This window comes from Typopeltis vanoorti, chromosome 11 (assembly GCF_054136105.1).
Source record: "Typopeltis vanoorti isolate ZY-2024b chromosome 11, IOZ_Tvanoo_1.0, whole genome shotgun sequence".
Taxonomy (NCBI): domain Eukaryota; kingdom Metazoa; phylum Arthropoda; class Arachnida; order Uropygi; family Thelyphonidae; genus Typopeltis; species Typopeltis vanoorti.
In genome coordinates, this window is record NC_143559.1 from 100,967,063 (window position 1) to 100,983,554 (window position 16,492).

At 35.9% G+C, this 16,492-nt stretch overlaps 1 protein-coding gene across 1 annotated transcript in view; it reads right to left on the minus strand.

Annotated features, from left to right (window-relative positions):
* Positions 1–16,492, minus strand: part of LOC150101877 (serine/threonine-protein kinase ATR-like) — an 860,597-nt gene that overhangs the window by 469,662 nt on the left and 374,443 nt on the right. Inside the window, exon 25 of the mRNA XM_090399924.1 lies at positions 10,431–10,523. Coding sequence (XP_090256050.1) covers positions 10,431–10,523 — 93 coding nt within the window. The remainder of the gene's footprint in view (positions 1–10,430; positions 10,524–16,492) is intronic.

The following is a 16,492-nucleotide window of genomic DNA, read 5'->3' on the forward strand; positions in this document are numbered from 1 at the left end:
AATATATCTTACATGTTCTTTTGAAATGCCTATAATCTCAGCAATTTCATGAACTTTGACTCGCCGGTCATCCAATACCATCCAATACAATCTTGATCTTAATCAATGATTTCTGGTGTTGTTACACTTTTTGAACGTCCTTCAAATGGATCATCTTCAAGGCTGATATGGCCATGTTTAAATTCGACAGGCCATTTCTTAATTGTTGAAAACAAAGGAGAAGAGTGCCCATAAACTTTTATGAACTTTGAATGAATTTCTTTTGGTGTTAAACCTTCTATTACAAAGAATTTTATAATTCTTTGTAAAAGAAATTTACAAAAGAAAAGAATTTTACCACACGATACTCAATTTTATCTATTTCAAGGAACACAGACAACACTTTTGCTTCAGCTGTATAAAACAAACTACTTGATAGAATGACTTGCAATTTCACATGGATGCTTATGAGAGATGTACCAACTTTGAAAAAAAAATCTTGCCAATAGTGTTGCCATCCATGGTTGAGTCTGAAAACTTTTCAGACCACCCTCATATATGACAAGATATCAAGAAAATAGCTCCTTGAAAAGCTAAAAGTATGTGATGTATCTGGTGTTAGATCCTGAATGGAGGATTTTCTAAGAAGTTGTTCATTCAGAATCTAACATGAAAATTCTAACTAATTTAAGATAATACCTGCACACCAGCAGAAAGTAATAAGACCTTGTTTGTTGTATATGAGAATGTGCATTAATATATATAATGTATTAGAAATATTTGTAGTCAAAACAGAAAACTAAATTAGAGAATTATGTCAAATTAGTGATTATATGTAAAGGAAATATTGGCTTGAATTTGTGTCCTATTAAGCTATCTAAAATAACGTAAATCGCCAGACAGTAATGAGTAACAGTGCAAAGGTCACGTCTGAAGCGTAAGTATCGTTCGTAACGCCAGAGGCTAAAGCATACGCGGAAAATAATGCAAGCGCGCTTTCCTCGAAGAGAGCACCTAACAGCAATAGTGAGATTAAGGATCATCTTAAGGACATTAAAACTAAGGGTCATGCAAAAAAAAAGGATACAGCAAAAAGAGGGCGCCTGAACACAGAATATAAGCCAATGCGCACCACATTGCAAGGCTTTTTGTTCCGGATTTCATCTCAAAGATTCTTGACCGGTGGTCAGAGAAAGGACGAGCCAGGGTTCTATGATGTCGGACAGCGGGCTGTTTTCCTGATTATGCTGAACAAGATTCCACGTGAATCATCAGCCTATGAAAAATCGTGCCAGTCGCTGGGTGTCCCATCAGAAAGGAGCGGGGATAGCCCTCAGTCGCAGCAGAAACTAGTTCGAGTCCGGCAGCAGTAGAAAGGATGACGTAGCCAAAAGTCAGGCGCTGAGATAGCCGATCGAAGGATGACCAGAACAACACGTGGTAGTTAATAGACCTTCGGAAAGAACTGGGTAATGCAGAGATCTTTGTTATATGTTACGGAAGTGATAGAAGATTGAAATTTGTGTTTGATTAAGTAATGTGGACAATCCTTTAGAGAACTTTGATAAGATTTCGTATTTGAGACAGCAAATTCTGTTGGACAGAATTTGCTGTCTGAATCAGGAATGAATCTAATTGTATGTGACTGCAGTAATAAGTGTATTTTGTTTAGTAGATAACCTTAACTGAGAAAGCAACAAGTTGTATAGTATGTACTCTATGAATAGCATGCATGAGAGAATCTTAATTAAGTGTAATATTGTCATTGCTTTCTATTGTTCTGCGTGATTAACAATTTGATCTGTCTAGGTGAACTTGATTAATTTAGAATTGTTTATCTTACCATGAGATTTAACTTAGCAAGAGATTTAGAAGTTTTAGTAATTTGATTCAATTTAATTGTAATTGTCATTTAGTTCCAATAAACATGTTTTATTGCATATGCCTGAGTCATGCCTGAATTTGAGATATCAAATTACCACTTATAAAATTAGAACCATAGTGGGAGAAATTTTAGATATATATATATATATATATATATGTTTAAGTAATAGATCATTGGTCACGATTGCAAAGTACCGATATCTATTTAAGTGTGTTAGAGTGTATGCCAGTGAATCTAGGAATATTTCCCTGAACTTGAATAAATTCCTGTTATAGGATACTGGCTGGCGCAGTATAAATACAAATTTGCCAATATTCGAAAAGGAAATATCCCTACGTGGAATCTAGTTAGGCTACTAAGAAACTAGAGAGAAACAACGACGTAACACTGGATGTTATACTGAATAATATATATATATATATAGTCTATACTGAGTTATAAGTTACCAGTTGGAATTGAAAGAGGTAGAGAAAATGGCTTGATGTTAAATCAGATGTGAGACAAAGGTGCACATCTCCACTTTTATTCATCACTCTACAAGGAATACATTATTAAGGAAAGTGACATTAAGCTTGATATCAAAATTCAATATTTTAGGCAGATGATATTTATACTCCTAAATAAATCCAGTACAAGTTTGGACAATTCCCTAACTAAATTGTATAACTGCTATGATAAATCTGGTAAAAAAATCACCAATAAAAAAGATTAACACTAGAAAACAAGCAGGACATTAAAAAAACATCAACTGCATCCTGAATGGAGAACTATTAAACAAGTAAAACATTTCAGGTATTTATGCACAAACATTCAGTGCAGATTAAATAAAGAAATAGACAACAAAATTAACAAAGCTGAGAATAGGAGGTTGAATGAATACATTTATATGGAATATGAGAAAAATTTAGTCAAAATAGTAACTTATGGATCTCAGAGTTAAGTTAGAAATAAACAACACTTAATCAAAGACTGGAGACTACATCAGGGGGAGTGAACCAATGGCAAAATTTATCCATCTATAAGCAAACAAAGTTTGTGTGTGAAGTAACTTCACAACTGGGCTACTTGTATATAGAAGCTAATGACTTCACACCAATTGCCTTAGTATCCCATAATGATATGCATTATGGGAAGGGTCACTACCCAGACCAGTTTCGATCTTTACTGATGTATGTTAAAGTGCAGGGATACATACTCAAAAACTTAGAATGATTTACTTATACAAGATCGCTATAAATTTCATTGAGTGAGCCTAAAGGATCACTACCAAACTCATCATTTCAGGACAGGAAACTCAGCAGTAGCTTCAACCTTTACTGAGGCCACATCAGTGGGAGCCAGACCCAGAAATGGCACCAAGGTTGAAGTAATGCAGGTCATATTTCCATATACAAGTAGCCAAAAAGTGTCAACACCATATTATAAAAATACTCTGGATTAGAGACAGATGTTGAATGTTTATTCACTTGGCTATACTATAAATTAAAGATGCCAAGAAATTATATTCTTGTTTTCATCCTTTGTCTAAGTTAAGCAAACAACGTTTGCACAAAAAAAAGTCACTTCATAACTGGGATAGAAATATGACTTCAGCATTACTTCAACCTAGGTATCGCTTCTGGGTCTGGCTCCCACTGACAAGAGAATCAAGGTCAAAACCAGTCTGGATCTGCATAGTATTATATATGCCTGTAAGGATGTGTGCATTGCATTATGGGATACTAAGGCAATTGATGTGAAATCATTAGCCTCTATATACAAGTAGTCCAGTTGTTAAGTGACTTTATGCACAAACTTTGTTTGCCTTACACTTGGATAAAGGATGAAACCACGAATATAATTTCTTGGCATCTTTAATTTATAGTATAATCAAGTGAAAAAACAACAGGAAGGACCTTGATATTATTAGCATTCAAAAAACACGTGAACAAATCTCAGGTTGGATGGTCACTTAAACAGAATGCGAGAATAAAGGGTAGTAAACAGGTATTTGTTGCAAGAATGTAAAGAAAAACTATGGGAATTAATACAGTAAGAAGTGCCTTAGAAGACCAAAATATAAGATCTGACAATACTAGAACCCTGAGATATAACAGATTAATCTAGAGATCCAAAAAGAAACCGAACTTTTCAAAAATAGAAGAAACTAGTGGTGCCACCTGTTGTATCAACTGTTATGACATTTGTTTATGACATTATAGTGTCAAGAGTGACAGTGTGTTTTGATGAACAGTCGGAAAATGAGTTTCAAACAGAAAACTGCGATTTACTTTTGTGTTAAACTTGGTAAAGGTTTTGCCGAAATACATCAAATGCTTCAAAAGCATACGGTGATGAATGCTTATCCCATACTAGTTTACGAGCGGTTTAAGCGATTTCAAAGCGGTCGTTAGATGCCAGAGGACGAAAAGCCGGGCTGTCCAAAACTGGACTGAGTGAAGTTAACATCTAAAAGGTGCGCAATTTCAACAAAGAAAACTTGAAAGGAAATCGTCCGTGAGATTGATTGAAGATGAATTGGGGATTCCAAAATCAACTGTGCACAACATTTTGACTGAGAGTTTGGGCCTTCGTAAATTGAATTCGCGATTTGTTCCCCACAAGTTAACTGATGACCAAAAAATGTATCGAATTGAACACTGCAAGGACCTCATTAAAACCACTTGTAAGGACTCAAACTTCCTTGAAACAATCGTTACTGGTGATGAAATGTGGTGTTTTGAGTATGAGCCTGAAACAAAACCCCAGAGTGCTGAGTGGAGATCCCAGAAGAGGGGCATCCGAAAAAAAGTCGCTTGGAGAAATCAAAAGTAAAGACAATGCTGATTTGTTTCTACGATTCCAAGGACATTATACAGAATTTGTTCCGCCTGGCTAAACGGTCAATGGCGAGTTTTATCTCGAAGTTTTGACGTGATTGAAAGCGAAAATTCGTCACGTATGAATTCTCGCTGCCTACATCACGATATTCATGCGTACGGCACGAATATCGTGATGCAGGCAGCTGGTCACTTTTGCATGATAATGCACCATCTCGTTGTTCGAACATTGTGAGACAGTTTATGAGCAAAAACCAAGTTTGTGTGTTGGATCACTCGCCATACATATTCACCTGATTTAGCACCCTGACTTCTTTCTCTTCGCCCGACTTCATTTGCCGATGAAAGGAAAGCGATACGACACTATTGAAAACGTTCAAGCGGCAGTAATCACGACCCTCAACAGTATCCCAAAAATCAATATAAAAAACTCATTTAATGAATTAATTGACCGTTCCAAACACTTGTATCGAAACTGAGGGAGAGTATATTGATTGAAATAAATTATTTGAATAATTATAATTGGCCTGTGTTTTATTTTCTATCAAAAGTTCGGTTCCTTTTTGGACAGATGGTGTACAATCCTGCTGCATCCCTTTTCCACTCAAATACTGTCTGTTTCTCCAAAGACTATTTTTACTGAAGCTTCTTGGTTGTCATACAACTCTTATATCAAGAGAATTAGGATACATGTCAGGAATTTGACAATGATAATGATTTAAATAATAAGTTTTACCATGTTATTAAAGCATTGAGTAATTGTTTTGATTCTAAAATAAACATCCATACAATGGTAAAAAAATTACCATGTGATTGTGCTCTTCGAAATCTGACTTCTGTTGATACATATATATACATACAAACTTTTTTCCTTCAACCAGTCAAGGAATCAATTCCTGAAGTTTTGTTGATTGCTTCTGTAAAATCTTATACAGATATACACGTAATGTTTTCTCTCATGATAATTCTACCCATAGTAAATCAGTATCGATATCAGGGTTAGAATGACCAGGAGCACTTTTCATGAGACCAAATATAGTACTTTAAAAAAAAAAAAAAAAACTGTTGCTGACACCAAGGCAATGAAAATCATTTACCACCTAAATATATTCACAAGCATTAGCATGCAACAATGGAGTTTGAACCCACACTCCCTGCAGGATGAGGAGCAAAGATACTATCCACACATTTGGACAGCCATCAAACATGACTGTAATTATTGTTTTCATATCTTTACCTACGATAAACTTTTTTTTTGTTTAAGTTTTCAGATCACATATTCATAAAATAAAACACTCTTCACATCGAGTTTTAGGAACAGCCCAGTACCATATGAACTTCAGTATCATATGAATATTTAATTATGAAAATAGTCATGCACTCAAACATATAGGGGTCTGAAGAGACAAGGTTTAAATACAGAAGATATGCATGCAATGCTTTGTTCAATATATTATTATTATTATTTTACGGCATCTCATCTCCACGGAGTCCAGAGACTCATCGTGGGAGATCCAAATCAACCATCATACACACAAATAATAGCATGCCTCTCCTTGAATCCATTCATAATCAGGGAACTCCCAATCAATTCTGGCAATCCATTCCACTCATTCCATTCTCCACATAAAAAATCTGGTGTGCACACACACACACACACACCATTACTAACCACACTCTTATACAACTTCCACAGATGGTCCCTAGTTCTCAGACTATTTGTCATATATTGAAAAATTTCGCTTGCATCAATTTTATTAACAAATATTAACAAAGCCCTGTTAACATCTTAAAAGTTTCCATCATGTCCCCCTCTTTCCGCCTATCAACTAAACTTTGTAACACAAACCTTCAACCTATCCTCGTAGGGAGTATTCTACAGACCCGTCACCATCTTGGTCACTCATCTCTGAATCCTCTCGACCAATTCCTGGTCCCCAAGAAACCCAGGTGACCAAATCTGTGCACAGTAGTCAAGATGTGGCCAAATCATAGCCTTATAAAGAGGGATAATAACATCACTTGTTTGCGTGTTCTTCAACATCCAAGTAATTCTTTGAGCTACTTTACCAACTTCTGCGATATATCCTCTGAACTTAACTCTTTGTCCACCATTATCCCCTAATCCCTAGCCTCGTCAATTTCCTGCAATCCAATACCATCAATATGATAAACAATATGCAACCTTTTCAATCCAAAGTACATAACCACACATTTTGTAACATTAAATTGCCAATCATTAGCCTTTGGCCACAATGACAATTTATTTAAATCATCCTGCAGGATATCTAATCACCTTTATCAATATTGTTCTCCCCCAGTTTTGTATCATCAGCAAACAACTGCATATCAGCCACCCTTAACCATGCTACTGGCCTCATATCAATTCCCATTTGATTCAGTTTTTTTTAATAGTTTTCCATGTGGTATATTGTCAAATGTCTTGATAAAGTCAAGCAGTATCATTATCTTCATCCAATTCTTCTGTCACTTTAATATAAAATGTGAATGAAATAAGTTACTAAGACAAGATCTACCCTTTACAAAAGCCATGCTGCCCACTATAGAGTTTCACATCTCTATCCACCCACTATTGTATTTTACCTTTCACCAACTTTTCCAATACTTTAACAACCACTCTTGATATATTAACTGGTCTGTAATTTGATATCTCTCTCTTGGAGCTACCTTTATGCAATGGTACTATCTTACCCCTCTTTCCACTCCCTTGGAACCCTGCAAGAGCTGAGACGTAGATTGAACAACTTCATCAGAGGTAGTGCCAATTCTCTTGCACATTCACGTAGTATATGGGCTGATATGCAATCCAGTCCCACTGCTGTGTTCATATTCATATTTTTTAATATGCTGAACACCTCCTGTTCATCTTCCTTAATGTGATATGCATCTCTGTAACATCAGCAACTGTAAAATCAACTATTTCTTTTGGTTCAGTCACCTTCCTACAATGAGCATTGTTTAAAGTCATTCTACCATAGCCATTTTTACTCTTACTTGCTGCATAGCAAAAAACTCTTTTGAGCTTACTTTGGCCTGTTTGGCTAATTCACTCTCATAGTCTGATTTGGCCTTTCTTATCATACTAGGCAGCACCCTTCTTGCTTGCAATTTGTACTGTTCATTGTTCATGAGTATGCTAATCACTTTTTTCTTTATATTTCCTCCACAATGTTTTTTCCCCCCTACTCATATCCCTACTCATCCACTGAATTCCAACTGGTTTTTCCTCCTGACTTCATGTATGCAGTCTGAAACTCTCAAGCAATCTCTGACCACTTACCATGCACTACTGTCATTCTTTCCTTGTAGCTTCTCAAGCCATGGCATTGTTCCAAGATGACTCCTGAGGCTCTCATAATCACCAACCTTAGACTTGAACATAAACTCCCTTCTTGACAGAGAACTCCATGTGTTTGGCGACTTCCCAAAACAAGACTGCATGGTCACTCACCCCAAATGAAGGCAGAGCGTCTACTTTGGTTATGGATACATCGTCTGATGCTATTATCAGATCAAAAACACTCTCAAACTCCTTGTCCCCTCTATTACATGTAATTATCCCTTAGCAACTGTATAAATCACACTTTCATCGTGCCATGCCCCCTTTCCTTCCTTCAATTGATGACCCCATAGTTAAGTTAGTCTCCCATAATAGTTGTTTGGACTATACTCATTGCCATATAATCTGCCAATATATGGCATCTACAGCTTCCTGTGGAACCCCCCCCCCCCAATCTACAGCAGCTCCAATAACATATTTTGTCCTATTTGTCTCTTTCTCACACCAGACAGCCTCAAATGAACCATCTCCCTCAGACCGAAAATCATCTTTAATACTAATTTTTTAGGTTGTAATTCTGAGCAATCATCAGCAATACTCCAACTCCTCTCCTGTTCCTTCTATCCTCCCTGAAAATACAATATTCTTATATTCTATCCCTGTAACTATATCATTTTCAATCATCCAGGTCTCTCTGATGCCTATAATTTTTGGCCAAATCAAGCTTACCAATGCCAAAAAATGATTTATCTGTTAGACGGTATATTATTATTACGGGTATCTCCACGGAGTCAGTAGACTCATCGCGGGAGACCCAAACTAGCAAAACAATATCTGTCATATCTCTTCTTGAATTCATTTACAGACGAAGAGCTCACAACTAAGACAGGCAATGAATTCCACTCATTCACCACCCTCCAGGCAAAAAACCTTGTTCTGACACCTTTGTTAACCACACTCTTCTTTAATTTCCACAGATGACCTCTTGTTCTTCCATCACTATCACACAGCTGAAACATTTCCCCTGCATCAATCCTATAAAAACCTTTCAGTAATTTAAATGTTTCTATCATATCACCTCTTCTTCGACTATCAACCAATCTCTGCAATCCACAAGCTCTCAATCTATCAATGTAGGGGGCATTTTTTATATCACTCACCAACTTGGTCACTCTTCTCTGAACCCTCTCCACAGCCTCCTCATCTCCAAGGAATCCAGGTGACCAGACCTGAGCACAGTAATCCAAATGTGGAAGTATCAATGCTTTATAAAGGGGAATAATAACCTCTTTATCTCTGGATGTCAGTGTATTCCTCAACAACCAAGTAATCCTATGTGCAATCTTGGACACCTTAGCAATGTGTCCTCTGAACTTCATCTCCCTATCTACCAACACCCCTAGGTCCCTAGCCTCATCAATCTCTTGGAGTACCATTCCATCAATGTAGTACACAGCTGGTATTCTTTTAATCCCAAAATGCATGACTTTCCACTTTCCACATTGAACTGACATCCATTATCTTTTGCCATTCTACCAGCTTATTTAAATCATCCTGCAAACTTTCAACATCAGCTTGATTTTTTATTGTGCTACACAACTTTGCATCATCAGCAAACAACTGAATATCTCCCTTTAAGCCATTTCCTATATCATTTATATACAAATTAAACAACATTGGCGCAAGCACAGAGCCCTACGGCACACTACTGGTCACCTGCCTCATTCTGGACTCGGCTCCTCCATACACCACCTTATAGTATCTCTCCCTGAGCCATTCTCCTATCCATATATAATGGTATAATAGGTATATCATTTTACATTATCATCCTAACATAAATAGACTGCTGTAATGAATACACAGTGAACTGCAACAATGAAATTTTGTCTGATATTGTATAGATTGATTTTTAAGTTTTTTTATAGCAATTTTCACATATTAAAAGATTGACAGAAACATAAACATAAGAAATTAATAAATAATAATTTAATAATACAGATATTTCAATATAGATCTAACAGCTATTCACCAGTGCATAGAAAGAAATTCAAAAGGTTAAAACACAATAATGGACTGTTACTCTCTTCCAGTGATGTGACTGATGCTAGAGACACACCAACAAATGATAATTAAATACATACAAATTAAAATGTAAATAGAATTTTTATTCCATTGCAATAAAATAAGAATTTATTCTAAGGATATGTTCTTTTAACTAAAAATGGTTGAATATAAAACTGCAAAAACATGAATTTGCTCAAAGAGAAATATAATAAGAAGTGTTGAAGGTATTAGCAACTAACGGAGGTCTTCTCCAATATCTCCTAGGAAAGTATTCTGAATGGTAATAATAATAATATAATAAATTTGCTTCCATATTATACATTTTATTTTAAATTTAAGTGACATTGGCAAAATTAATATTTGAAGAATTTAAAATAATTACCAATTTTTTATCATCTAAACTGATGCTATGATTCAGAAGTTGTGAATCAAAAAATGTAAGAAAACCCAGTAGTCTGGGTTGGAGAAAATTTGCCTAGAAAAAGTAAACAACAAACACGTTAACTTAAACATAAACATTCACACATTTATTTAACTAAAATATATAAATAAAACTTTGATTTACTATGACATTACTCATAAACATTACAACTAAAAATTGTTTTTTACAAAGTACATCATCATCAAATTCCTGCCATGTACCCTCAAGGAGTGTACAGGATATGATAGTACTACATGAAAAAAATTACATCATTAATTTCCTATCTACAATTTTCCTCCAAATCAGTCTGTTACTTGTTAAGACTCCAACATTATCAGATCTTATATTTCTATCGTCTAAGGCACTTTGTACCATATCAATCCACCTATATCTTGGTCTTCCTCTGGGTCATTTTGCTGCCAACCTGGCAGAGAACACTTGTTTTGCTAATCTTTCCTCGCCCATTCTGTTTAAGTGACCATACCACCTGAGATTGGCTTTGCTAAAGCATTCCTGGATGCTGACAATGTCAAGTTCTTTCCTAATATCCTCGTTTTTAATATGATATTACCATTGATGCCATCTGTTCACGCCTATAATCTTTCTCAGGACTCTCATTTCTGTCGTCTCTAGTCTTTGGTCAAGTGTTTTACTTCTGACCCAGCTCTCAGATCCATAAGTTAAAATTGGCTTGAACACTGTCTTGTATACAGCTAATTTAGTGTTCCGACTAATTTCTCTCTTATTCCATATGAATTTTTATTCAATTGACTTCCCACCATACCAGCTTTGCTGATTCTGTTGTCTATTTCTATATTTAATTTACCATCTTCAGTAAAAATCGTGCCTAAATAGCCGAAATGTTTTACTTGTTCCACAGGTTCTCCATTCACAACACAGTTGAAATTGGAGATGTTAACGTCAGCTCTTTGCTTAATGCGGATGATGTTATACTTCTAAATAAATCCGCTACAAGTGTGCAAGATTCTCTGACTAAATTTAATAGCTGTTGTAATAGATATGGTATGAAGGTCAGCAATAAAAAAACAAAGACAATGAAATTAGGCAGAATAATTGAAAATGTCAACTGTGTTGTGAATGGAGAACCTGTAGAACCACTTTCCTTCATAATGTGATCCATATAGATAATGAATAACAGAGGGGATAATGTACATCCTTGTCTCACACCAGATTTCACGTTAAATCATCTTCCTGTACTTCCTTCAATTCTAACTGCTGACTTACAACTCAAATAAAGACTAAGTATTGCTTGATATAATGCCTCATTGACACCATATAACTGCAGCATATTGAACAGCTTCTCACTTGGCACCTTGTCATATGACTTTTCCAAATCGACAAAACTTAAATACAGATCTTTGTTATATTCCCATGCTTTCTCGACTATTTGTCGTAAAGCCTCTATTTGGCCTCAATCCAGCTTGTTCTTCACCAAGCTTTTCTTCCACAATTCTTCTCAACCGTTTCTCAAGTATACTTGCATAGATCTTGCCAGGAACACTCAGTAGGGAAATACCTCTGTAATTCTCACATTCAGTTTTATTTCCCTTTTTATATATGGGTACTATGAGAGCTCTACTCCATTCGTCGGGAATTCGTCCCTCTGTCCAGGCTTTCTGAACTATGCAGTGCAGCCACTGTAAGATTCTTATACCACCATACTTCAGCATTTCTGGTCGAATATCATCTACTCCTGCTGCCTTTCCACATTTCAAGCGTTTGATGGCTTTTTCTACTTCAAGTATGGATATGTATTCCTGACTGCATGCCTGGGCAGTGTTTTTTACCACTGTGCGGTCATCACTGCTTGTTTCATTTAGCAGTTTTTCAAAGTAATTACTTCATACTTCAAGGATATCTTTTTCTCCCGTTTTCATGTCACCTTTATCATCTCTAATTCCTTTTACAGCACTTTTTCCTCCATTCCTAAGCTTCTTCAACAACCTCCAGAATATTTTGCCACCTTCTTGATATTTATTTTCTATATTCTTGCCAAAGTCCTCCCATGATATTTGTTTAGCTAGTTTTACACAGTGTTTAGCATTCTTGCATTTGTCTCTATATTCTCTAAGAGCACAAGCTGACTTATTTGACAGGAACTTTTGATATGCTTTCTTCTATTCCTTCACTGCCTCTTTAACTTCCTGTGTCCACCAGAGAGTTCTGATTTTTTTACCCTTACAGACAACCTCATCACATACCTCTCTGGCAGAATGAATCAATGTTTTCTTCAGAGTTTGCCACTGAATCTCCAAGGTTTGATTCCAGTTCTCAACTCTTTCATTTTTTCTTCAATAATCTTTGTGTATTTTAGTCTACAGTTCACCTCTGAGAGCTGTTCAACTTTTATTCGCTTTAAAACTTTCTTACATGTTATTCTTTTCAATATGAAATTCAATTTTATCCTGCTCAAGACTAAATAGTGATCGCTTCCGATTTCGAATCCTCTGTACACTCCAGGGAGAAAACATCACTATCAACAATAACATAGTCAATGAGACTCTTCTTATTCCTAGCCTCTTCTCTCCATGTGAATTTGTGCACATTTTTATGTTGGAACATGGTGTTAGTAATAACCAGTCCATGTCCTGAGCAGAAATCCAATAGATATTTGCCATTATTATTAGCTTTGCTCTTTTCTCCAAATTTTCCCAAAATATTTTTGTATGTCTCACAATCATTTCCTACTCTGCTATTTAGATCCCCAACAAGGACCTACTTTTCATTTTTCATTGTGTCAGTTGCTTTTTCTAAAGCCTCAAAAAATTTCTCCACTTCTACCTTAGTAGAACCTTCTGTGGGACCATAGGCACAAATAAGTCTCATTGTCCAGTTTCCCATTCTCATATTTGCCCACATTACTCTACTTGAGACTGACTGCCATTCAAGAAGGTTAGCCTCGTATTTTGTGTTGAATACTATGGCTACTCCTTCTTTTCCTTGATTGTCATTGCCTGAATATAACATTTTGTATTTATTGCTCAGAAAGATCTCACTGGTTTTGGTCTTTTTTGTTTCAGTCACCCCTATTATGTCGATCTAGTACTTATCTAATTCCTCAGCTAGCTCCATTTCTTTGCCATTCAGGCTTCTTACGTTGATAGTACCAATCTTTAACTCTGGTGATGTTGAGTTGAGGTTTGTTTTCAGATTTGTTCCAGTAGCTGACTTTTCGCTGTTTGCTCTGGTTCCCTGGCGAAAACAACGGGGGCCTTGTTTAACCGGGCGACGCCCCAGCCGGCATGAAATTTTGTCATGTTGTACCATCATTTTTTTTTATTTTGGTTTAACCAATAAGAATACAATTTGGTCGGCTAAATTCCAAATTGCCAGCCCATCAGTTCAGTTCTCTGTTCATATCTAATGCTTCACTTATACAGGGAGTCCTCGAGTTACGTCAGAGATCCGTTCCTACAGACTGATGTAAGGCGATTTTCGATGCAAGTCAGAATTACCACAGCCTAAGTTTCTTACCTAACTTAAAACACCCTAAATTCATACATATATATCAAGAAACAGAACTAGGCCATAGGAAAATGAAAGGGAGAACATAATTATTGTATTTAGAACAAGAAGCCTTTCCATCTCAATCATGAACCTACTACGTTTTTTCGTAATCACAGTCGATTTCATGGGCACCAATCCTTTCACGTGTTCAAGGATGCAAACTTTATCCTTGATAATTGTCCCGACTGTGGTACGACTTAAGTTCAATACGCAGCTGATGTTCGTTGCCGTTTCTCTCTTTTTTGCCCTTTTAACAATGTCTAATTTCACTTCTAATGGCTTTCCTTTTCTTCGACACACTGCCATCAGAAGAGTCTACCTTACATTTGGGAGCCATATTGAAGGGTAACAAGTCACAAAAAAAAACACAAACACAAAAGTGAGAGAGCGGATGTCAACAAAGCACATGTACCCAAAGAGTATATGCTGGGACCCAAGCGATGCCACCTCTCCCAAACAAATGCCACGTATGGCGTATTCTTCCCCCTCACTCACAAACAAGTTCACCCGTGATGTTTGAATTTTACATCACGCTACTTCTGTAAAATTCGATGCAGCATCATAATTCTTATGATGTTTAATTGCATCAATTTTACAGGAGTCACATCCGAAATTCAGAGAATTGTAAACTTGTATATAATAGATGTAAATAATAATATCAGCCCATATAAAATTAGCCCAGAAAAATTTACATGATACTGTAAATAGAAGATATATGAGTGTGTATTTCAAAAGAAAATCCCTTAGAGAGCAGAAGTATGTTAGAATAACCTATATAAGTAATACAAAATGCCCATCTGTAGAGACCCCGAGGAATTAAACATGCTAAAATAAAGTAAAAAGTATCTAAAAATAGAAGTTTAGGGGCAATTACCTTAGAGTTCGGAAATACATTTGATGTATCACTTGGTATAGGGTAGAATGGAAACCCACTGTAACCAAAGCAGTCCGACACCGCCGTCAAGGTTAATAGCAAAAGGGGGCAGTATACATTAGAAGCTGTTACGCTATGCTGAAAAAGGGATTAAAGTTGGAACTTTAATCCCTTTTTCAGCATAGAAGATAGAAGTTGGAACTTTCTAGAAGGAAAGGAGAAGGAAAGTTAGCACATGATAGGTACTGGGATCTCAGACCTTAATTCAAAGTTTGCGTGAAAATATATGGGGTCAAAAAAAAAAAATTCGCGCAGGGTCCTGCGAGAGGCGAAATAAAAGGGTCAGCAATGGACTAAACTAGCAAAGGGTAAATGGAGGCAAAACCTTATAGAGAAAGTAGCGGCTCAGGACCCGGATGGCACGGCTTTGACCGTCAGACCGCATGTCCTAGTGCCTACAACGCCGAAAGATCGAGCTCCAGCCCCGCGAGAAATTCCAGAGGAGAACACAGTTTCCATGACGCATCTGAAGCGATAGAGCAAGCCTTAAAATAGAGGGGGGGGGATCCAGAATAAGCCCTAAGAGAAGATACGACTAAGTGCAATTGTGCCTATGAAAGAATTAATGCAAGTTGAATTTTTTTGTTGAAAAACTTTCTCTTAATTATGTGAAGGACTATTTCGGATAGACTGAATTCTTAGAACTGAAGGATGTAATAGATTGAAAACTTATTAGCATGGAGTGAATCTGTTTGCTTTTTGAATAATTTGAAGGGATATTAATGAAAGTTTAAGCTTACGTTGTATTGTGTTGAAATGATTTAAGAAAATTGATAAGAAAATTATAGAATTGGAATTGTAATGGTGTGAGAAGTTGGTTGCTAAGTGAGTGTTACATTTTTTTTGTGAAAGTTAGAATTGGAGATTTTATTAGTCAAAGCATGATAATTCCTAGATTGTAAATGGGCTGATAGTTATTTGATATATAGAATTAATTGTTTGATGATTTATGTCTTTGATGTTTAGAACATGCCTAAGAGTTGTCCTATGTGATGTTTTAATTTTGATGCTTAGCCTTGAGAGGAAATGATAGTAACATCATTTAAGTGTACATTGTATTATTGTCTTAGTGTGAATAAATATGTTTGTTTTATTTATAGGAAGTGCCGACTGATCTTTTTAGCAACTGCACTGTTCTCAAATAAAATCCGATCCTGTAAGCGGGAAAGAGATCAAGCCTTAGTATGAATTTTAAGTTAGGAGTTAGCCACAACTGTAATTAACTGTATAGAGGTGCTTTACTGGAGGTATAATTAATTTCTTATGCCAATTAAAGATTTTTAGTGGCGCAGTCTGGAATAATCAAATAAATTTCTAGAAATCTCAAGTATAAGTATAATATACTGAAAGTAGAGAAAAGGTATTAAGATTAACTGACTATATAGAAAGGTAGCAGATAAGGATAAAGTAAAATAAAGTTGATGAATGAAAATATAGAAGACAAGTATAAAGAAAAGATAGATATATTAAAGAAATCGATAGACAGAAGATTAAAAGAAACAGATAATATTATAAAGGCACGCAGTAACGATAACATTAGTAAAAGGTAAAGAAAATTTAT